A 22,015-nucleotide genomic window follows, 5' to 3' on the forward strand; every position below is an offset into this window, starting at 1 on the left:
AATTGCACTAATAGGTGGGTTTACATTTAAATCACCAACAGCCAAGTCCTATGTGTCATATTGATGGATTGACAATGTAGCCTATAGATGGTAATAATTGATGAAGTTAGACTCCAGTGTTAAAATAACTCAAATGAACAATCAGCTTTTTAAATTTAGTTTATATTGCACAATATACTTGGTTTACTGAAGTTGCCAAAACTTAAAGAGATTAAACTAGTTATTTTTAGGGTGCAACAACTTCACAAAATAAAGTAAATCTAACTAAATTATAAATCCAACAATTATATATAAGTAAAATATATTAACATTAATAGGGCTTAGTTACTTAGGTTATTCAAGGTAGTTGGTTTCCTAGTTTTGTTTTGTTTTTTTAAGTAAAATCAGCTTGTCAGGTTTCACAGTGTCCATATCATGATATGGGAATAAAAATGCTCTGATGTTTCCGCACGCAGCTAAGTCACCTCCTGACAGACAACGAGGATATCCCGTTCCCACGATCCCAAAAGCACTCACCTTGCACAGGTGAGCCACGGGAATATACTGTAAGTTATATGACTGACAGCTGGAAACCAAACATTCATGCCTGGATCCCGCTCGCTCCTCCCTAACGGGGCCCTCGGCGGCCAATCGCGTGGCTCTCCTGCAGATAGACCCCAGTGTGTCTCTTTCCAGCTCCAGTCCCCGCAGAGTAAAAGTCACGTTGGAAGGAAAAGGGGAGAGAGATATCTACTTACAGCTGCTGTCAGATATCCGATCGCATTCGCATGGCGAGGAGGTAACCTGATCGAGCTGGGAGGAGTGACTTTACCAGGGAAGGCTTGAACAAAAAAAATGTCTTCTTCTTCTGCCGGAGAAGTCACAACAGCGAGTGACATCAAGAGGGAAAATGTGAAGGAGGTGGATAAGCGGGAGTGCATCAAGCTTGTGGCGCTGGACGCAGCGGCGGAGTTGTCCATGGAGCGCGCGACTCCCAACACGGACGCGGTGCGCACGGAGCTGTTGGTGAGCGCCGCTTCCTCTCTGGCTTTCTCCCCGGAGCAAGTGGCGTGTGTGTGCGAAGCTTTACAGCAGGGGGGCAATGTGGACCGGCTGGCCAGGTTCCTGTGGTCCCTGCCACAGAGTGACCTGCTCCGCGGCAACGAAAGCATCCTGAAAGCCCAAGCCCTCGTCGCGTACCACCAGGTCCGCTATCAGGAGCTGTACAGTATTTTGGAGAACCACAGTTTCAGCCCGTCCAACCACACCTTTCTGCAAGATCTGTGGTACAAGGCGCGGTACACCGAGGCGGAGAAGGCGCGGGGGAGACCCCTGGGCGCCGTGGACAAGTACCGGATCCGGAGAAAGTATCCTCTCCCCAGGACTATCTGGGACGGCGAGGAGACTGTGTATTGTTTCAAGGAGAGGTCCCGAAACGCGCTGAAGGATCTGTACAACCAGAATAGGTACCCGTCTCCTGCCGAGAAAAGAAACCTCGCCAAAATTACAGGACTCTCCTTGACCCAGGTCAGCAACTGGTTCAAGAACAGGAGGCAGAGAGACAGAAACCCGTCCGAGGCACAATCAAAAAGGTACTAATTCTTCACAAAACAAACAAAACATGTCTTTCTCTGAATGTGTCTGTGCGTAAAATACGCATTAAAGCAGGTAGATTTTAACAAAGTATTTAAATTTTTTTTCACGGAAAAGGCGCTTATGGTTTACAACCATTCACTCTCAGGCATTGACTGACAGTTTATCTCAAAATGTCCCGTCGGACTCCTTCATAAGACTACATGTGAATCATTAACAGTTGGCAATTAAGAAACAAAAAAAGTGCGCGTAAAAAGGGTTTGGAGCATGCTTTTAATGTTTTGAAATATGAAGCTGTTGCCATTCAGATCCGGTTTCAAGTGTGTTGGTGCTAAGGGGCATGGAAACCATAAGCAGCTAAATAACACAGTAATGTCCACACTCCAGTGATCTGACTGTCACACACTCAGTTAACAAGTTCATTTCTTTTATCGGTTTGTAGTATGTTGTTGTGACAAAGACGAACACACAGCAGCGCGTGCACGTGTCCCCATCCCAGCACTTGAATCACTTTTTTCCCTCCCTCTCAGACCAAAAAGGATCTCAGAGCCTCCATCAGCTCCTGCGTTTCATTTCATAATCCCCCACACAAACAGATAGAAGTGTGGCTTCTTTCATGTTTCTGTCTGTCTGTGAACAAAGCTGACGCACACCTGGTGGAGGTGACCTCTCTCTCTCTCGCTCTCTCTCTCTTTCTCTCTCTCTCTCTCTCTCACACACACACACACACACACACACACACCAGTATAGTTTCCCTGTAAGTGGCTAAAAGTATTCAGAAACGACTTTTTAGTAAGAAATTTAGAATCTGTGGATATTTTTGAACAAATCATCTCATATATATTACAACTAGTGTTTTATTTTTGTTGTATCTTTTTGTTGAAGTGGGGGTGAGATGTTTTGTGTGTGTGTGTGTGTGTGTGTGTGTGTGTGTGTGTGTGTGTGTGTGCTGGAGGGGGTGCAGCTGTTTGGATCAATCTTTAAAAAAAAAAAAAAAACACTCCTTCATTAATAATCTGTGCCAACTACTTCCATATCCCTTTAAGACTTCATGGAGATGGAAAAAGGGGATTTTAAATCCCAGCATCATTTTAAATTGAGAAAGAAATTCAAATAACTACTCTCAGCCATTTGTTCTGTCAAGCTACCAGTGCTGGCAGACAGTTTGTCACACCAGAATTTATTGCGCCAAATGGTTGCACGGTTGTTGACGTTGGTTGGTTGTTGTCATTGCAGCTCTCCATGAGGTAAGAGAGGGCTGCACACTCACAAACACAGGCTGCTCTTCAAAGCTGTGTAATAACACAGCAACAAATGTGACTCTGGCAAGATGTGGGTGGAAAGGAAATAAATGTCAATACACAAATTGTAGGCTATTTTATTGAATTTGGGTTGTAATGGTACTTTAAAGTGTCCTCTTTGCCAAAAAAGTGCTCAAATGGGGGGAAATACTCAAATCTGTATCAGGAACATTCACATTTCCCAATTTTATTTAATTCTTTAATTTAAAAAGTGGCCTAAAGTCACGTTATGTCAACAGTTCACCACAATTTCTTTGTTTTGTGACGGCGTTTGTCATTTTTCCACAGTGAATCCGATGGAAACCACAGCACAGAGGATGAGTCAAGCAAAGGCCAGGAGGAGCTGTCTCCCCGGCCCCTCTCTAACTCCTCAGACGGGGTGATCACCCACGGGACCCTTCCCATTCAAACAGGGCCTCTGGACAGTGGGGTGGTCATCCAACAGATCGGGGACATCAAGCTACCCTCTGGATCCAGCAGCGGTGGTCTCTACAACGGAAGTTTAGTGACCAGCAACACCCCCTCCACCGTGTTTCACAATGGTGGCTCGTCTTACCTCCACACACCTGGAAACATCCTCTTCAATGGGCTCAATTTGGGCATCCAGCCGCTGGCGTTCAACCCACTGAGGCCGTCCGGAGGGGTGCTGCTGGGGGGCTCTGGTATGGACATGCAGATGCAGACAGGACAGGAGAAGGGACTGGGCAGTTCTGCTGAGGACTCGGCCCTGCAGTACGCCTCCTACTCGGGGTGTGTGAACGGAGCGGAGGTGAAGCTGGAGGGCATCCACACCATGGCCGCGCAGAACGGAGGCTCCTCTGTGCTCACGTTCAGCTCCTCGTCAGGTGCACTGCAGCTGGGCGGCTACAGTCTGGTCCAGGTAGGAGGTGGAGTTTCTGACAGCGACGGCAGCTCATTACTCAACAGCGACGTAGGTCTTCCTCCACTGCAGCTCTCGTCTGCCTCATCATCCTCACAACAAGGTGGGTTCAGAAAACTACACGATTATTTCAATGTACACACTCGTTTGGTTGTAATAATCAGAGGTGGGACAAGTCATTGTTTTGAAAGTCACAAACAAGTCCCAAGTCTAGAGTAACCAATTACAAGTCAAGGCTGGCCAATCCAGAGTCCTAGACATTGAGTTTCGAGTCTTAAACAAGACATAATGCTCTCTTCACCAAATATTATGCCATTTTAACAACAGAGTAATAATATATTAATATCAATATTAATATATTAATATCAATAATATATTACATTTACAAAAAATATAAATGCTCTAAAAATGTATTTATTTGTTAAATTGCACTATTAACCACAGTAGAATGAATTCTGCATGTTTCTCTCCAGTCTTTATCTTATCTTGATTATATTGGAAAAAAATGTCTATAACTTCATCCTTCCAAATTGGTTTTAGGGTCAAAAGGTTCAAGTCTAAGTGAAGTGATGAGTCATTGGTGTCAAAGTCTTTTTTTAAGTTGAATCCAAAGTAATCAAGTTTGTGACTCAAATCCATGTAATGTAATGTGACTCGACTTCACACCTCTGGTAATAACTTTTGAGATTACGTGGAAGTTATATAGATAAACTGAGGCGGAAAAGGCTGGCAATGACAAAATAATGTGGTTATAACTAATTAAATTTGCAGTGCTTAATTGTAATTTGACTGTGCTGATATTTCATTAAATGGGGATATAATGCTTAAAGATACAGAGGCATTCACTGTCAAGAAAATCTATGTGAATTTCCCGAGTGTGGGATTAATAACATCGTATCATATTGTATCATATCATATCGAATTGTGACGTATCCTATAGTTTTGTTTTGTATAGTACTGTGTCGTATCAAATTGGATCGTATGTTTTCTTATCTTAAGTTTATAACTTTGTCAGAATGTAGTGCTGGTATGTAGTGCATAATAGTGGACGAGGAAAAGACTAAATTAAGATCTATTGCTGTATTTGAACAACCAAAATTCAGAATCAATCTACTCTTATATCAATATATAGATGCTATATTCTTGGGTCTTGTTTTTATAGTTACTGTTAGCTAATCAGCGGTGCCCTTTGCCCTCCTTAAATGTTCCACACCGGTGCAACACGTCCCTGGTGGTTTGTCAACAAGTCTCTACTACATCCACCCAATATATCTGTGCTGCTTTATTCTTGGCTTGTCTGTGTTTGGGCCATAGCCCAAAGGGCCGATACTACACATAACACAAGAAACAGTGTCGGGCCACACACACACACACACACACACACACACACACACACACACACACACACACACAGACACACGGAAGAAGAAGAAGGTGGTCCTTTGAAAACCCCAGAGATGAATAAAAACAAGCTCTGAAGTCACCATCACTCATCATCATTGCAGTCTTGATCTGCAGAGCAGGGAGGAGGGGAACTATGTTTCAGACAATCAGAGGCCATGAAACGCACTAACAGGGAATCAGCCATTACAGCACTTACTTTGACATAAAGCAGAGAATCTAAAACCACGATGAATAATAAGGAAAAACAGAAAATTGCAGCTTGCTGTTGAGTCCTGGCAGGCTCCTGCACTCATTCTCTGGGGCACCGCGAGGTCGAGCTTAAAGAGCACAAAGTGTGTGAGACACACAACAGCAATTTCAGGGCCAAGGCCTGCTGTAAATGAAACGTAAAATACTGAGAGGAAGGAGAAGGGGATCCAACCATGAGAATCGATCTAAACTGGAGGTGCTGTGTGTATTGATCCATGTTGTTTCACCACAGGTACCATGCCTCTGAACAACATAGCGGTGAGTTCCTCCAGTGACGACTCGTTCCAGCAGCAGGACAAGCTCACCATGACGTCCCTGCACCATAGCACAGTCCTCTACAGCATGAGCAACACCACCCAACCAGCCATCAAGAAGGAGCCTCTGGAGGGCGGCATCTACTCTTCGTACCACCAAGGGCTCCACCTAGACCCCAGCGGTCAGCTCAGCTACACCACTCCCAACTCAGAAGAGGTTCCCTCCAGCCAAGGTCCAGCCTCCACCACCGAGGTCCCCGCCGTCAGCTCGTCCAGCCCTGAGCCAGAAGTCTACACCACCCTCACCGTCAGCACGCCACTGATGGCCCAAACGGACCCCAGCAGCCACCACCTCCAGCCCACAGAATATATGGGGGGCCATGAGGTCCGGGGGCCCTCCTCACACCTGATGGGCCCTGGCATGAACAACTACATGAACATTTCAGAAAACAAGGTGGATGGCTCGGGCTCGGGAGGCGTGAGCGAGATGGTGCGGGCGATGTGTGGGGAGATGGAGGCTGCAGAGGGGAAGGAGCTAGCCAAACTACAGACAGTGCAGATGGAGGAGGACATGGCTGACCTTTAACCTCAAACCTCCTCTTGCAGAAGCACTCATGTCTGCCCAAGCAGTGATATGGTGAATCTTTTTACTTTTGTGTGCGTGTGTGTGTGTGTGCGTGTGTTTTATTTTTATTTTTTACCATTCATTTCCTTTAAATGTTAAATTATTTTTGTTCATTTGACTTTTACAATGCACTCTAGTCAGAGAGGAGCCCTGTGGGTGGGCAGTTAATCATAAAAATATAAAAAGTCTGACATGTTTTAAAAGCCCCGTTCATGAGACGAAACATTGCTGACAGAAGAAGTCGCCGTACGTGTGTCAGCCGTGTTTAAATGTGCATTTTTATAGACAACACCTGCTACTTCCTGTTGAGTGGATTTGATCTGCAGAAGCAGGTGCTGGAATGCCTCCGAGTCACGTGACCAGGATGTTCCTCCAAACTAAATGCGTCATATGGGTCAAACCAAAAAGGTCATTCAGTAGGGGGAAGAGGGAGAGAGCCTCGGCGTTGAAAACGGTCAGTTAAACAGCGTCGGCTGCATGAAAGGACTGCACACATACAGAGAATAGGTCATTAAACACATAAAGCTGCTGATTTAGGGAAAAAAAGTGTCCTTCAGTTATCACTTTAAACTCTCTCGAGTCTCTGCAACCCCCTGTTTTTGTGCTTTTTATCACACCAAATGAACGAGGAGTGTCGCACTAGACGATTGTGCCTTTCTGCTACTTAAAATACACAATGGCATTGGTCTGTTTTGGCGTTTGCACTACCATAATGACATGACAATGTTTCAAACAGCCTTCACATTGTAGAGTTGGCTCACCTCGACAAATGCACACAACTCATATTTCAAGTCTCATCATCAACCTGTGAGACCAAGACGATCCAAAGGTCATGCTCACACCTTCATGTGTTGTTTATAACGCTGCAACTCATAGTATGTTAACTAGATGTGATGATGCTATACTATATCCTGTTTCATTTTGATGTGTCTCTCCCAGTGTCAGTAATCATGAATGATATTTTTCTATAAAGAGATTGTAATAATCTCTCTTTGCATGACGTCATGTTTTGGACACTAGTGCCTTTTTTACTTTTGTTTTGTGAGTAACACTGAAAGGAAGCTCGGTCGTAGCTCTTGCAGGCTTCAGAGATTTTAGCGTCCCTGGCACATTTGTTGGGTGTCAGCTTGGAGGGAAAGTCGAGAAGAATGTGGAGCCCATTTGTCAAGTGTGTCCGGCGCTTTTCACAACAGGAGCCTAATTCCTCGCTGTCATACGTGACCATAATAGCACATTTCAGCCTCACAGCCAACCATGCACATCTATCAGTGCGTCACGCATCTTCATAGAAGTGGACTACTTTTCTTTGGCAGGATTTATCCCATCAATTTGAATGGATGTTACAGTGGAAGTATCCTCAGTGCTTTAATGTCATATACCAAAAATGAGTCGTGGGCAAATGGTAAAACTGATGGTCATTTGTTTTTTTTTGTTGTTTTTTTTATCTTAGTTTGAATTATATGTTTGTTATCTGAAATTATGTGAATGTATTTTTCTAAATCTCCATACTGCAATAAAAGTTTATATTTATAAAAACGTAAAAGAGATATTTTTATTCTTTTTTGTAGAAATGTAGCTTCATAGTGGCTGATAAACAGTGTAGAATTTTGAAATCACATTTTCCAGGCCTGATAAAGTAATGGAATTAGTAAAAATCATTATAAGTTTTGGAAAAGCCATGGATTTTTTTGTGTTTGTAATGAAATTGTTATGGTAATCTTCTGGGGATAACATTTCACGTAACGTAATGTAATGTGACAGCAAATGTATTTTCTATAGCTGTCGATGTAATGCTCTAATATGCGTCAGTGTGGGACATTTTGTTTACCGTCACGTTGTTTGTTCATTTTGTCCTTCATGCATATCTGCAAATTATGTTTGAATAGAGTTTGAATCCTACATGTTTGAGAAACGCCTGGCAAGTGGAGCAAGATTTTTTTTATTATGGGTCTTTGAAAAGTCATGGTAGCATTTTGAAATTTTGTCCCTGACAATGTGTGGGAACCTTGAAAATTAAGGATTTATCTCTGAGGTTTTTCAAAATTTTAGACACATAAAAAGTGTAATGAATAGTAAGTTCATGCCAGACAAAAAGCACGTCTTCCCATCATTTAAAAGTCCAATGTAACCAAACTGTGAGGATGGAGGGGGGGGGAAAGTGGCATGCAGTAATCCAGCGAGCCTGGTGCTGCTCTCTGCAAACCTGCAGTGATCGTTTGCACATGCCTGGCAACCTGGAGTTCATTAGCCCTCCTTTTCTCATCTCAGCCCCTGTAATTCAAATAAACAGCAATGAGATTTCCAGAGGTAAAGCTCCTTTGGGTGGGGGGTCTGCAGCTCCACACAGCTCACTCCAATCCAATGAGCTTCTCCCCGAGCGAAGGCCGAACAAACCCCCCCTTCAACATGTGGAGGAATGAATCTGAGGTGCTGTCACTCACAGACACAGAGTCTCTTTCCAGAAAAGTGTCTCTCATGGCTTGGGGGGATTCTCCTTAAATTCATGAGTTTCCACCCAATGCTTGTTCACTCAGTGGGCACCCAACCAAACCAGCAAGGAAAGATAAGATGGAGACAAAGTTTGACAAATGGACGAACAGCAGGGGATTTGATTTTATTCACAGCGTGTCTGTGGTGGATTATAGGAGTCGCCCTCTCAGCGGATCCTGGCTGGAGGAGTTATATACGATCTAACTGATGACCTAAATAAACAGAGGCTGTTTGTCTGTGCTCACTGTTGAGGCACAGAGAGAGAAGAAGGAAAAAACGGGAGAGACTAGCAGGAAAGGGAGGGAGAGGCAGGCAAGCAGGATAAAGTTACCTGTGCACAGGTGACCTCGTCGCCATGGGCAGTGGATTAGCTGATTGTTAGGTATCAGGTGACTCCTCCTGTAATATTGAAGAGGGTGAAAACAGCTTTGTTGGAGCCCAGAACAATATCCCATTCGCAGCATGGTCTGTGGGTCTCACGGGGAGGGGGCCACAGAAAACTCCAAATTCCGCCTTTGTATTGTGCCTATAAATTAGGCAGGAAAGAGCACAATTGTTCCCTCACTCTAGTGCATTTTTTCATGGGGAGTAGGGACAGTTAGTTCCTAATTGCATTTTTTTTTTTTTTTGCAATCATGCTTTTTTAAATTATGTTTTTAACAAACATAGAAAATAAAGGTACGCCATGATTTTTAGAGTTGTAAGGTTACATATACGGGGGAGGCACTCTTACATTAAGCATACCTGCATTGGACCCAGGACCTAAGAACTCAACATGGACCCAGAACACAATAATAACATGAATGAAAAAGCAAATGATTAATTATAAGAAGGGGTAGATAACGCACAGTAAAAACAAAAAGAAAATAGAGGGGTTTTTTTTAAATAAATAAAATAAAAATTAATTAAATTAAAGAGCATACATAGATGGACACACAAATACACACAATCACAAGTACATCAAACACACAAACACATAGACAAGACAGAGGAAACTAGATGTCTGAGCACATTAAGTCAGGAGAGCTAAAGGCAATACATTAACCTCATAACATGTCTTAATAAGATTCAGCAACACTGTGCCAGGCATTTAATGTTTTCTCATTTGCACTATTAATTTGAGCTGCTAAGCACTCCATGGAAATGACATCCAAAAAGTAGAGGGTTCAAGCTCTGATAGCAAGAGAATGAGGTGGTTTCCAGCAAAATGCAATCATTTTCTTGGCTGTTGTCAGTCCAGCTAAATTTTGGAGTTTTGAAAGGTTCAAAATTGAAAATGTATTTAGAATCAACATACTAATAGTGACATGCACTGTCATTTATCAAATTAGACAGTTCAAGTGCAACATTCTTCCAGTTGCTACATTTTTAAATATCAATGCTCCCTTTATGTGTGAAAATAAGGAAGTCCTCTGTATCTAAATAGCAGCGGATTATTTGCACAATTTCAAACATGCAACATAAAACATACTTGGGGTGTGCAGTAAAAAAAAAAAGAGGGAACTCCCCCAGAACTCTGGCCTTATTAAAAACACTGACCTCTGATCTTTCAGATGGTTTCAAAGCTGACATTTAATGCGGCGCAGCAGACTGCAAGCCATATGTAACATGACCTGGGGAGCACGGTACTCCACTGCTCCACGTCCCACTAATGAGAGGGCAGGGGTCATACCAGCCTGCTCGCACAGACCCACCACTACTGGCAAAGGCATGAGGGAGAGGACTTCTCCCTCCTGGCAGAAACTAAATCTACTCCTGGCTTTTCCGGGTGTGTGGAAAAGTAGGTGGGTGTTTATGAACTGGAAGGAACCCTTGTAGCTTTTTCTCTTACCTCCACTTAAAATAATTGAGTTGTTGCTTGGCAGGGTAGAAGGTATGTGCACATCATCATGCAGTGTGGGAAGGCGAAGATGCAACCAGCATGACTCACTAGGTTGTTCTGGGCTGCAAGAGCAGAAAGCACAAGTCAGAGGGACAGTTTTAAGTGTGACACACACACAGAAGGCAGCAGCTGGGAGGCAGCATCATGTATTTCCCAAAGAGAAAAACAGCACTTTGTAACAGGAGCAGCGGCAAATGAGACCAGTGGAGATCATGCATGCACACACACACATACACACACACACACACACATACACACACACACACACACACACACACACACACACACACACACACCTGCTGCTCAACTGTCTGCCTGCTAAAACTTGTGCTATAACACTCATCCTATGAGGAGTTACATCTTGACTTATGATAGCACTGTCATGGCGCCCCCTCCCTGCCAGCAGGCACACATGGTAGCAACACAGAATCCTTCCTTTTGTTTATTTGTGTGTTTGTCTCCCCGCCTCGTTTATTTACTTATCCAACCCCGCAGCAAAAAACACAGAATTCCCTAAAACAAATAATCTCCATATATATGCCAGGGGCGTGTTTACCGAGCAGAGCACAGTAAAAAGCTGAGGCCGTAATTGCATATTTGTGGAGGTGGTCCTTTGAGGAAATGCGTAATGATTTTGATGGGGGGGCTAACCCCAGTGCACTTGTACCAGGTCTAATTTTCCAACATGACAGGAAACTCTGTTAAGCTGATAATTGCAGCTCCAATTTCATTTAACTCACTCATGTCAACAGTTGTGTTTTGTTTTGAGAGAAGGAGCTGCTTTTTTTTTCTCACTGCCTTTCACTTCACAGAATAAACCGCTTTAACTCTTAATTAAAGACACATTTAGGACATTTTAAATCAACCATAAAATGTAAGATAATAATATGTCATTGACTGGATTAATTAATTTGTCGATAGATGTGCAGTTGGACAAATGTAAAGCCAAAAAATATGTAGTTTTGGTGATATTGTATTAAGTAGACTGTATTAATTATTTTAAAATAAATACATTGATACAATAATAAATGTCCACACGTGTAAGAATGCTTTTAAAAAACAAGTTTGATATGGGCCTTTAATTCAAATGTTATTTTTTTTCTAAATGTATTTATTTATTCTCAGTGCAGTAAGAGGGCACCATGAAATGTCACCAAAAATCCCTCCAAAAAACGACGCAGAGAGATTAAAAAAACATACAAACTGGACACTAAATCAGTCCTTTTTCACTTAATTTAAACAGTATCGGCTTTGTTCCAGTCGATACAGCTGAAATAGCACTTTGGATTTAGATAGAGTGAAAACCATCTGTTCACTGAGCCAGTGGTCGTTTCAGTTTCCCCCATATTTTCAAAAAAATAAACTCTCCAATAGGAAACACGGGTCTTTTTGATGATGACATTTTTATGAAGTGTTTTGTGCTGCTCTGAGTGGAGACTTTTTTTCTTTCTCTTAGTTTCTCCAACAAGACTGGAGGTCACCGTTACATTTCACTCGTTTTCCTAGTAACGCAGGGTGTAACGAATTTCTGTAATATTCTATAATTAATAAAAGTCCTTTTTACCCACAAATTGCTGACACGGGGTGGAATCTTTAACAAGCAGAGGGCCACGTTTCTTTTTTGGCCTTGTCACATTGATGGAAGATTATTCTCTATAAATTATGAGTCATTTGAGTTTTCCGGAAAAGGCTCTGACTAACACTTGGAACCTGCATAATATTTAGCAGCTCTTTGAGCTTTTGGGGAAAACGGGGAGAAAATAATAAGAAATCCTTGCTTCATCCGAGTCCCACTTTTAGAGGAGTAACGAGGGATAGTCCACTTAAGTATTGCATTACTTGTCGGGGTATGAGGAGCCCAGCAGTGACCGTGGCAGAGGCGGAGAGTCCACATCTTGAAATAATCTCGCCCCCCGGGCTGCTCGGGTTAAAGGAGGAGGCGCGGCGCAATGTGGTAGAGATATTAGAGAAACCCGAGAGCCGCTCATCAGACAGCTCATTTACTGAAGCACTGAGGTTTTACACACAGCCCGAGAGCTGCTACACACCCCGAGCTCAAGTGGCCTGAGAGCCTGTGTGTCCACTACAGACACAGTCAGACATTTACACTGAGAGAATTTAATTTATGCACAATGGTAAAAATGGTCTTACTGAGTCAGCGTCGCATAAAAACGTGAAAATGACGCCTGTTTTTAAACTCGACTTTAAATTCATGGACTGTAATAATATTAATAATTCTAATATACTGTTGCAAAGAGCATGAATTGACGTCTTAATGCATTATTGTAAAAATGGTCTTTGCTCCTTTGTAGGCTGACTGATGCTTCTTTGTTGGCTGCTATAAATAAAAACAACTGATAATCAATCCAAAAACCTCGCAGGTATTGTAAAATAACAGTGATCTGAAGTGTGTTTCAGTCAAAAATGTGATATTTCCTGCAGCTACTTTCATTTCAGCAAGGTGAGTTATATTAAGTTCCAGTATACTATCTGATAAATAGAAGGGGAAGAAATGAAAAAAAAAGTGGGCAGAGTTTTTTGTTTTTTTTTAATTTAACATAGTCATATTCAACGGCATGACTAAACGTGATTATCCTACAGTCATCATGAATTCAATTATTTTCTTTCAGTAGTCTAAACAAATGCCCACATTTCTAAATATTGATAATTTTTTCTATTTTAAAAACTATATTTTATTTGTCCACAAATCGTGTAGGTTAAATTAGAAACAGCATATTCAAGAGTGGAGCTATAGTCACAACAGATCTGTTTTTTCAGGTGTCTGTCGCCACAAAACCAAAAACTCAAACCACTTTATCTTTACAGTAAAAGGCCTCCAGGAAAATAGTAATCTTCTTGTGTGAATTTGTTTAAGTTAAATATGATTTTCTAGGTCAAATCGTGTTCCCTAGCATATTGAAAAGGAGGTTTAGTTTCAGACTCTGCATGGTGCAGATAAAGAAATGTGATCTATAGGGCTCAAACCAACAACTGCACCACCAAGAACCAGTGTGGCAGAGAACTCATTTACTAATGGATTGGTTTAGTGTTTCACCCCGCAGAAAACACTGGAGCCAATGCGGTGCCCGTCTAATCCTTGAAATATAAATGTAGGCTGCAGGCTGAAAGGACCTCTACAAGACAGATGATGATATAGGAAACGAGTTTAAAAAAGAGCGGGGGGCCTCATATCTGTCCAGACGGTATTTAAAATTTATGTTTAGGACTGTAAACAAAAAGCGAGGAAATTGCCTGCATAAATACAAAACTGACTCTCACTCATCAATTAAAGTGCAACTTTACATCAAGCCTACTACATATATGTGGATAGGTCTAAATTCTGAAACCATTTTATTTTGCCAATTATGTGATGTCTGATGAATTCGTGCACGTTGTTTACAATTCGGAACAGGTTTGCCAAAATTGTCCAGAAAGCTTAGACCATGTGGCATCTTTCCACCCCCCAACCACACACACACATATACACATACACACTTAGGTGGCTGGTGGTCTATGTCCCATAACACGTTTGGCAGGTAGTATAGGTTTCTCATATAAAAGACGTGCGTAATGGCCCAACAATCGTAGGAACTTATTAAATTATATCACCTCATAAAATAAACGGCTTCGGTAATTAATAGACTATGAAAGGTGGGAATACAGCAAAGTGTGTTCAGTCTGCATGTGATTAAGGTTGTGGGCGTCAACCATGATCAGCTGTGATGGCAAATAAACCTCAAGTGGGTTAAAAAAAAAAAACATACAAAAAAACAAAAAAAAAATATTAAAATGAAAAAAATATGTTGTTTTTATAAATCAAAATGTTCTGCAGTTGATTATGTGAGTTGTTTTTTGTGTTTCAAGATTTTAAAAGTAGATAAACTTTCCCTCACAGATAAAAAGCTTTGTTTTTGTGGCTTCACCCTCCACTGACTGTGATTACTGATAACGTATGAAGATGCGGTTTGACCCACGTGGAAAGCCTACATAGTCGCCACCATTACAGAAGATGTATATTCAGAGCATGTTAATAATGCTTTTTTAAGAGGTCTGTAATAATTGATTAGTGTTTAGGTGCTGCTCTACTCCCTCAGCTGCAGCGGGAGAGGGACTGTGGGGGCGGGAGGTGGGAGCGCTCCTATTTCAGCCCCTGACGCACTGCCTCTGGGGAGGAAACGGAGCTGCAAACTCAGTCCTGCTCTGCTGTACACGGTGCAGGGCAGAGGGAGAGCCAATCACCGAAACGCACAGGCTCCCTTTAAGCCTGACATATCTCCACCAGGAACAAATTGTCCCAACAATCAACATCCCAATCTGCTGCGCGCATCAGGAGCTGGAGTGGAGTGGATAGCCTATAGGCCTGTGCTGCGCGGAAGGATTGCGTTGGATTGCATCGCGACAAGACATTATAAACACAGCGAATAAACGACAGCCATCGTATTGGATACCCACGTTTTGGGCGGAGGGGCGAGCTCGGACATCATGTCTATATTACCGTCCTTCGGGTTTACGCAGGAGCAAGTGGCGTGCGTTTGCGAGGTGTTGCAGCAGGGAGGGAACCTGGAGAGGCTCGGCCGCTTCCTATGGTCTCTACCCGCTTGTGATCACCTCCACAAGAACGAGAGCGTCCTCAAAGCCAAGGCGGTGGTGGCCTTTCATCGGGGGAACTTCAGAGAGCTTTACAAGATCTTGGAAAGCCACCAGTTTTCTCCGCACAACCACCCGAAGCTGCAGCAGCTTTGGCTCAAGGCGCACTACGTGGAGGCGGAGAAGCTGCGCGGCCGGCCGCTCGGAGCTGTAGGGAAGTATCGGGTGCGGAGGAAATTCCCGCTGCCTCGCACGATATGGGACGGAGAGGAGACCAGCTACTGCTTTAAGGAGAAGTCCAGGGGCGTCCTGAGAGAGTGGTACACGCACAACCCTTACCCGTCCCCGCGGGAAAAGAGAGAGCTGGCCGAGGCCACAGGACTGACCACCACGCAGGTCAGCAACTGGTTCAAAAACAGACGGCAGCGGGACAGAGCCGCAGAGGCGAAGGAGAGGTACGTGGGACTGACACCGCCTCGCTGCTGCATGTCATTTACAAACAAAGGCATTTGTGTTTTTGTGCACGTTTCACCAGCAAATTAATGTTTGAGCTAGAATGAAATTTAGCCAAAATGCGGCTACAAGCAGCCAAAGTATAAAAAAGTGCAAGAATCAAGGTCTTTATAGGCTACTTACACTGCAAGGAAATGGCAAAGTGGGAACATAAATAGAGTTAAATTTCTGGTAGAAATAATTTTATTTCACTTTTTTATTTTTTTTATTTTGGGAGTCGAAATCATGCACGCTCTGATAAGAGGGATGGTGTGTAAACAGAAGCGTGTTGTTGACAAATGATCGACTTTTTTCCACATAAACTGTCCGTTTGACCAGAGCCTGAAATTTAATTAACTATATGGAATCTTTAAAAAAAAATAAATAAATTCAGAGATGAAGATAATCTGGTATTACATCAAAACTGAAAAAGAAAATACAAAAATCCCAATATGGCCCCATTTTTTAAACACTTACTTTTGTGTTAAAGATTAAATTGGAGTAAAACACAACACGTGGTTTATCAGCCTTATAAAATTATCAGCAAACACCATCCAACATTAAGATAAATATTTCTCATACAAAATTACAGAGAAATGCCTCAATCTAGGCTATATGATTGTTTTTTTTTCTTCAAGGCCTAGGCCTACTTTCTGTTGTTACTGCAAAAACAAATGCTGCCCTTTTATCTCCAAAATACCACGTCAACACATGGATTAATCATGCAATCTCCCCAAAAAATGTGCGTATTTTCTCTCATTTCCCGTCTTGTTGTCATTTCCAGAGAGAACAGTGAAAACAGCAACGCAGGCGGCAACAAACAGAACCAGCTGTCCCCGTTGGACGGAGGAAAGTCTCTCATGTCCAGTTCGGAGGACGAGTTTTCTCCACCCCAGAGCCCCGACCAGAACTCAGCGCTTTTGCTCCAGGGCAACATGAACCACCCCGGGGCCTCCGCATACCCCATGTCCGGCCTGGGGCCCCCACAGCCGGTGCACAGCATGCACGGACACCCGCACCAACTGCAGGACTCCTTGTTGGGACCTCTAACCTCCAGTCTTGTGGATTTGGGCTCTTAAAGAGGCTGTCAGATTATTCTATTTTACAACAACGAAAAAACCCAGAAAAAAACAAGACTGATAATCAGATTGAGTACATGTATGAAATAACACTATAGTAGCCTACCTTATAATATAGACTGACTTGTCTGTCGTTAAATTTGGTTTAGAACAAAATTCCTTTATGCGCTTAACCTGTATATCCCCACTGACAGGAGCTTTTTTTCTCGTCTCCTGCACGTGAAAACACACAAACAGGAAACTCTTAACTCAACGAAACACTTATAACTGGACTGCCCATTTGCTTAATTTATGATATTTTGTTGAGATAAAAGAATTATAGCAAACTCTTGCGATGGAAACTAAGAGGTTTTCATTAGAGTCATGGTAATTAGTTTCCAATAAAACAAAAGTAATGCATTTGTCTCTGTGTTATTTGTGTATTTGGAGAAAAAAAACCCAGACATTAACGTCGAATAAATTTTGGCCATAAAAGATATGCAAACCAAAAAAAACTATAATAGCTGGCAATTTACCATCAACTAATCGCGAATTGGAGGAAAACATTTCTTATAAATAATTTTATTCTTTGATGACATTTTTAATTATATTTTTGCCCGCTGCTTATAATGAGCTTATTCTTAAAAAAAAAAAAAAAAGTACAAAATTACAAGTAAATTGGGATATGAATCCCTATTGTAGGTCATTTCGTGTCAAAGATTAAAGTCTACACCGGTTCTTTGGTTTTTAAACAATAATAATGATAATGCAAAACACAGATTTCAAACACAGAGCCATAGAGGGAAATTTAATTATACAAATGTGAGTCAACATGAGCAGCTGCCTGTCAGGAGGCTGGTTATGTACACATGAACCAGTTTGGGTGCCTTTGATTATCATGTCTGCTGCGTAATAGTACGCGTTTGGCTGAAGGAGAAAGGGTTTTTTTTCTTTTTCTTTTTTTGTCATTTTTAGACCGAGTGCTGCGGATCATTGGTTTTTTTGTTGCCGTGTTTTCTTTGCTCTCTCCCGGAGTTTGTTCTGTCGGTTCCGGGCCATGGGAAAGAGCCACCACTCAACCTTTATGGCTCTACCAGCTCTGGATATACTGACACAAAAATGGCAAACATCCCATGTGAGAAAAAGAAAAAGTTTGAAGCTTACTGCCTGAGAAAAACAAAACAGATGCCCTTTAAAGAAAACAAATTATAGGGGCTTTAATATCGTTGCTAAAATACAGCATGAGAAGATACTCCCACCCTTATAGAGGTCATCATAATAATTTCCATAAAAAAGCAACAATAATGTGATTCTACCTCTAATAATAACAAATAAACAGATTATTTGTAGGCCAGAATATGAGAATATGGTGGCCTGAGAGCAGGAATCTGGTGAGGACAGCTCTCTCGTCCCCCACCCCTTTGCACTCTTCTTTGGGCTCATGTCAGGGTAAATTGTTTTGAGCAGAGAGCACAGAGGATTTCCTGAGCATAATCTGAAACAGTCGCTGCTAGCATTACTGCCTGATTGCGAAGATTGCAGGGCTGCAGGGCTGCAACGCCCGGCTTCAGTGGAGGGACCTTGAGGTATTCTGCATCCCAGAGGCCTCTCTTTTTCTCTCCCTCTCTCTCTGAACCCCTCAGGTCTACTAAAAACACAGGGCTGTGCTCCCCATCTATCACCTACAGAGATCCATATGGTTGTGTTTGAGTGATGTGTCTGTCTGAATGTCCTCAGCAGACCTTCCATCATCAGGCTTTTGTGGTCAGTGCTTCTCCTCCTTACGTTTTTAATATGTGAGAGTCAGTGGTGGAAGAAGTATTCAGATCATTTATTAGCAAAGCCATATTTTAAAGTTGTCAATATCATGTAAAAGTCCTGCATTCAAAAATTCACTTAAAGTATCAGCAGCACAATGTTCCTAAAGGATCATGCAGAAAAGCCCACGTTAGTCTGTTATTATTATGCTCTAATTTTTACAGATGCAAAGCTAATTTTGGTTGTTAAATTTGTAACAATGCATCATATTTTGGCATTAATGCACTGCATTCATTTTAAAAGTGTCAGGTAGATGTGGTATCCTGAAAAGTTATGTTTCCTACAGAAATAAGATAATGAGATAAACTTAACAGCATAACAATAGACACAGAAGAGTGATAAATGTGAGGTGTTTAAGGAGTAAAGTTAACATAAGTGTCTAATAGAATAACAAAAGAGTTAAATAATAAGTTCACTACAAAAAGTAATCTAACATAAAATAGAGTATGAATATTACATGTATTGAAAGTAAACATTGGTCCCTATGTAATTATCAAGTAAATAGCAGAGTAGATGTGTAAAGCAGCATACAATGGAAATACTCCATTAGTCTGTTATCTTTATGCTATTGTATCATTTTTGCAGATGCAAAGCTGTTTTTAGCTACGTGGTTGTTTAATTTATGACAATGCATCATATGTTGGCATTAATGCACTGCATTCATTTTAATCTGCAAACTGTCAGATAGATGTAGTATCGTGAAAAGTTATGTTTCATACAGAAATAAGATAATATGAGATAAACTTAAATAATGCTGGAGAAAAATCTTGTGCCAGAGTTACAACAACATAACAATAGACACAGGAGAGTGAAAAATGTAAAGTGTATAAGGATTAAAGCGAACATAAGTGCCTAAAAGAATAACAAAAGAGTTAGTAATAGAATATAAATTTTACATATATTTAAAGTAAACATTGGTCAGTAAGTAATTAGTAAGTAAATAGCAGAGTAGATGTGTAAAGTAGCATATAATAGAAAAACCTCAAAGCCCCTGAAAACTTTAAAGAAGACTTTAAAGACTTTAAACATATTTCTCCTTTTCAATGTATTTCTCTATTTATATCTCTCTCTTTTATCTATTTATCTCTCTATTTTATCTCTCTGTATAACAAAAGTTAAAATTCATGTTAGGAAAAACATAGTTTCATATTATTTAAGAATCAGAAACACATCTTATTTGCTTCATTTGTGGGGGAGTAGTTTAAATATATTTGATTGACAACAGCCTGCAAACTTAAGCCAACAAGCCCTAAACTTTCATAAGGTTTTGATTCAAATGTTGCAAAACCCTGATTGTTGCTATGAAGTATGTGACATCACCTTTTTTCATCTGAGCCACTTCAAACCAGTGAGACGACACCAAAATCTCTTAAAAGCAAACAGACTTTTCTGACTTGAGCATCAAATACTGTGTTCATACATGCCATCACTCATAGTGAGACGCTGGTGGAGAAAATATGTTTTCAGGGCCTTTCAGTTTGGGTAAATGCTCATAGCTGACAGAAATTCACCACTGGTGAGATATTACATCCAGCATTTTTCAACTTCAAGATGAAAATATGAAGAGTTAAAATGCTCCCCAAAACAAACAAACAATCAAACATATGGTTTAACAAAATGATTTCTGGCAAAAAATAAATAAATAATTGAAAATAGTTACTGACATTTTTCTTTATGCAATAGAGCAGTCACAAATTATTAAAGACCCATTTCTGAAATATCAGATTAAAGGCATTAATGGATATTGTCACAATAGAGCAGTTTGCCCAGGACAAATTGATTTATTGAATATAGAAATGGTTTAACTTGTCTTGTTATTTCGACATAGTGATATGAGATGAGATGTCTTACATTTTGGATATCGTAATATCGTAAGCGTTGTATTTTCCTGGTTTTAAAGGCTGCATCACAGTAAAGTGATGTGATTTTCTGAACTTATCAGACTGTTCTGGCTGTTATTTGCCTTTACCCACAAAGTCATTATATCCACACTGCTGATTATTATTTATCAAAAATCTCATTTTGTAAACATTTTCTGAGAGCACCAATAGTCAATCCTGGAAATATCATTAGAATATTGATATTGAGGTATTTGGTCAAAAATATGGTGATATTTGATTTTCACCTCATCATCCAGTGATAAATTTAAGATAAACTGTTCCTTCTAATAGCCGGCAGCTAAATGTATTCTACAGTATTGCCCATATGTCACATCCAGCAGGTCAGCAGAGAGCAGAGGTCCTGCAGATCATATATAACTCTAACCGCAGCACGTGTCCTTGGCACACAGTGTGGCTAAATATTCACAAATTAACAAACAGGTGATCACAAAGCCACCAAAGTGACTCCTCATACCTGTTAATCTAATGACAACATGTCCGGCAGGGTACAGACACAGCAAGGATTAAACAGGCTCTGTGCCACATGACAGAGGGAGGCTATCAGAGTCACCTTCAGGATGTGCAAGAGACTAAAATCAATCCAACACGGAAACTCTGACAGTGCTTTTAATCACGCTGCAATCCCTCGCTTCCGAATCCGGAGGGACAACGTCTGCAGCCATAAATCTATCTGCTGTATCAGCCACTGTGTCTTCCCCTCATCAGCCATGCAACAAGTGTGAGTGGTAGGCATGCTGCAGCCTATAGACTGGATGACAAAAGCTGGAGGTAACGTCAGCCTGCAGCAGGCCGGTGCCAGCAACAACAGCTGCTGATGGCAAACAGAGTCCGAGTCATCAAAGGGGCATTTCATTTCTCATAGGCGTAAGTGGCAGTGGCTCTAAATCAACAGCAGGAAGGGCCCTGACGTGTGCAAATAAACATGGAGAGTAGCCTGCATGAGCCTGCGCCGTCTGCCTCAGCTGGCTGAATGTTTTCTCTGGCAAAAGAGTCAGTGTGTGCATCTCTCTCTCATAGGGACACACTCAAAAGCTGAGGAACTTTTGGTTTGCCTTTTTCATGGTCTGGTGCCTGCAGGTAGCTTTACCCCACATGGGAGCCGGGTGTGAGACAGTCCCAGGTATCCATAACCACAGGCTGTATGAGGGGTGTGTGTCAGAGAGGGGGGAGAGAAAGGAGCGGGGGGCAGGCGGGTGATGAGGGACAAAAGGATCTTTTCAGGTCTGCCTCAGAGGGGCGGGGGTGGTGGAGAGATTTTCTTACCAATGATGCATGGATCTGACAATGTTCCTGCCTGGACATACCCAGAGGCAGATGCAGTGTGCATGTGTGTGTGTGTGTGTGTGTGTGTGTGTGTGTGTGTGTGTGTGTGTGTGTGTGTAGCAGTGGTGGATTGTAATTAAGTACATTTACTCAAGTGCTGTACTTATGTACAAATTTGAGGTATTTGTACTTTACTTGAATGTTTTCTTTTCATGCTACTTTATACTTTTAATCCACTA

General features: G+C 41.6%; 2 protein-coding genes and 1 long non-coding RNA gene across 4 annotated transcripts in view; 2 read left to right on the forward strand and 1 right to left on the reverse strand.

Annotated features, from left to right (window-relative positions):
- Window positions 1–529: 529 nt before the first annotated feature.
- Window positions 530–7,828, forward strand: six4a (SIX homeobox 4a). The gene is made up of 3 exons (XM_042501504.2): window positions 530–1,571; window positions 3,162–3,856; window positions 5,639–7,828. The coding sequence occupies exons 1-3, from the start codon at window positions 835–837 to the stop codon at window positions 6,244–6,246; spliced, it is 2,040 nt and encodes a 679-aa protein (XP_042357438.1). The 5' UTR covers window positions 530–834; the 3' UTR covers window positions 6,247–7,828.
- Window positions 7,829–7,956: 128 nt separating this feature from the next.
- Window positions 7,957–22,015, reverse strand: part of LOC148187456 (uncharacterized) — a 55,556-nt gene continuing 41,497 nt past the window's right edge. Inside the window, exons 5-6 of one of the 2 annotated variants that reach the window (XR_015778708.1) lie at window positions 10,607–10,719; window positions 7,957–9,174 (exon numbers count right to left, since the gene is read on the reverse strand). This is a non-coding gene — a long non-coding RNA (uncharacterized LOC148187456). Of the gene's footprint in view, window positions 10,720–22,015 lie in introns of both variants that reach the window. The other variant, XR_015778707.1, reaches the window with a different exon arrangement.
- Window positions 14,839–17,214, forward strand: LOC121953712 (homeobox protein six1b). Its single transcript, XM_042500918.2, has 2 exons — window positions 14,839–15,699; window positions 16,521–17,214. Exons 1-2 carry the CDS (start codon window positions 15,140–15,142, stop codon window positions 16,813–16,815), a joined length of 855 nt encoding a protein of 284 aa, XP_042356852.1. The 5' UTR covers window positions 14,839–15,139; the 3' UTR covers window positions 16,816–17,214.

Source organism: Plectropomus leopardus, chromosome 14 (genome assembly GCF_026936395.1).
Source record: "Plectropomus leopardus strain MGB_pleo_1.0 chromosome 14, ASM2693639v1, whole genome shotgun sequence".
NCBI lineage: Eukaryota > Metazoa > Chordata > Actinopteri > Perciformes > Serranidae > Plectropomus > Plectropomus leopardus.

Coding starts and splice junctions, on each gene's coding strand:
- six4a (XM_042501504.2), top strand. CDS start 835: ATGTCTTCTTCTTCTGCCGGAGAAGTCACAACAGCGAGTGACATCAAG. Junction 1,572..3,161: donor TCCGAGGCACAATCAAAAAG/GTACTAATTCTT, acceptor ATTTTTCCACAG/TGAATCCGATGGAAACCACA. Junction 3,857..5,638: donor CTCATCATCCTCACAACAAG/GTGGGTTCAGAA, acceptor GTTTCACCACAG/GTACCATGCCTCTGAACAAC.
- LOC121953712 (XM_042500918.2), top strand. CDS start 15,140: ATGTCTATATTACCGTCCTTCGGGTTTACGCAGGAGCAAGTGGCGTGC. Junction 15,700..16,520: donor GCCGCAGAGGCGAAGGAGAG/GTACGTGGGACT, acceptor TGTCATTTCCAG/AGAGAACAGTGAAAACAGCA.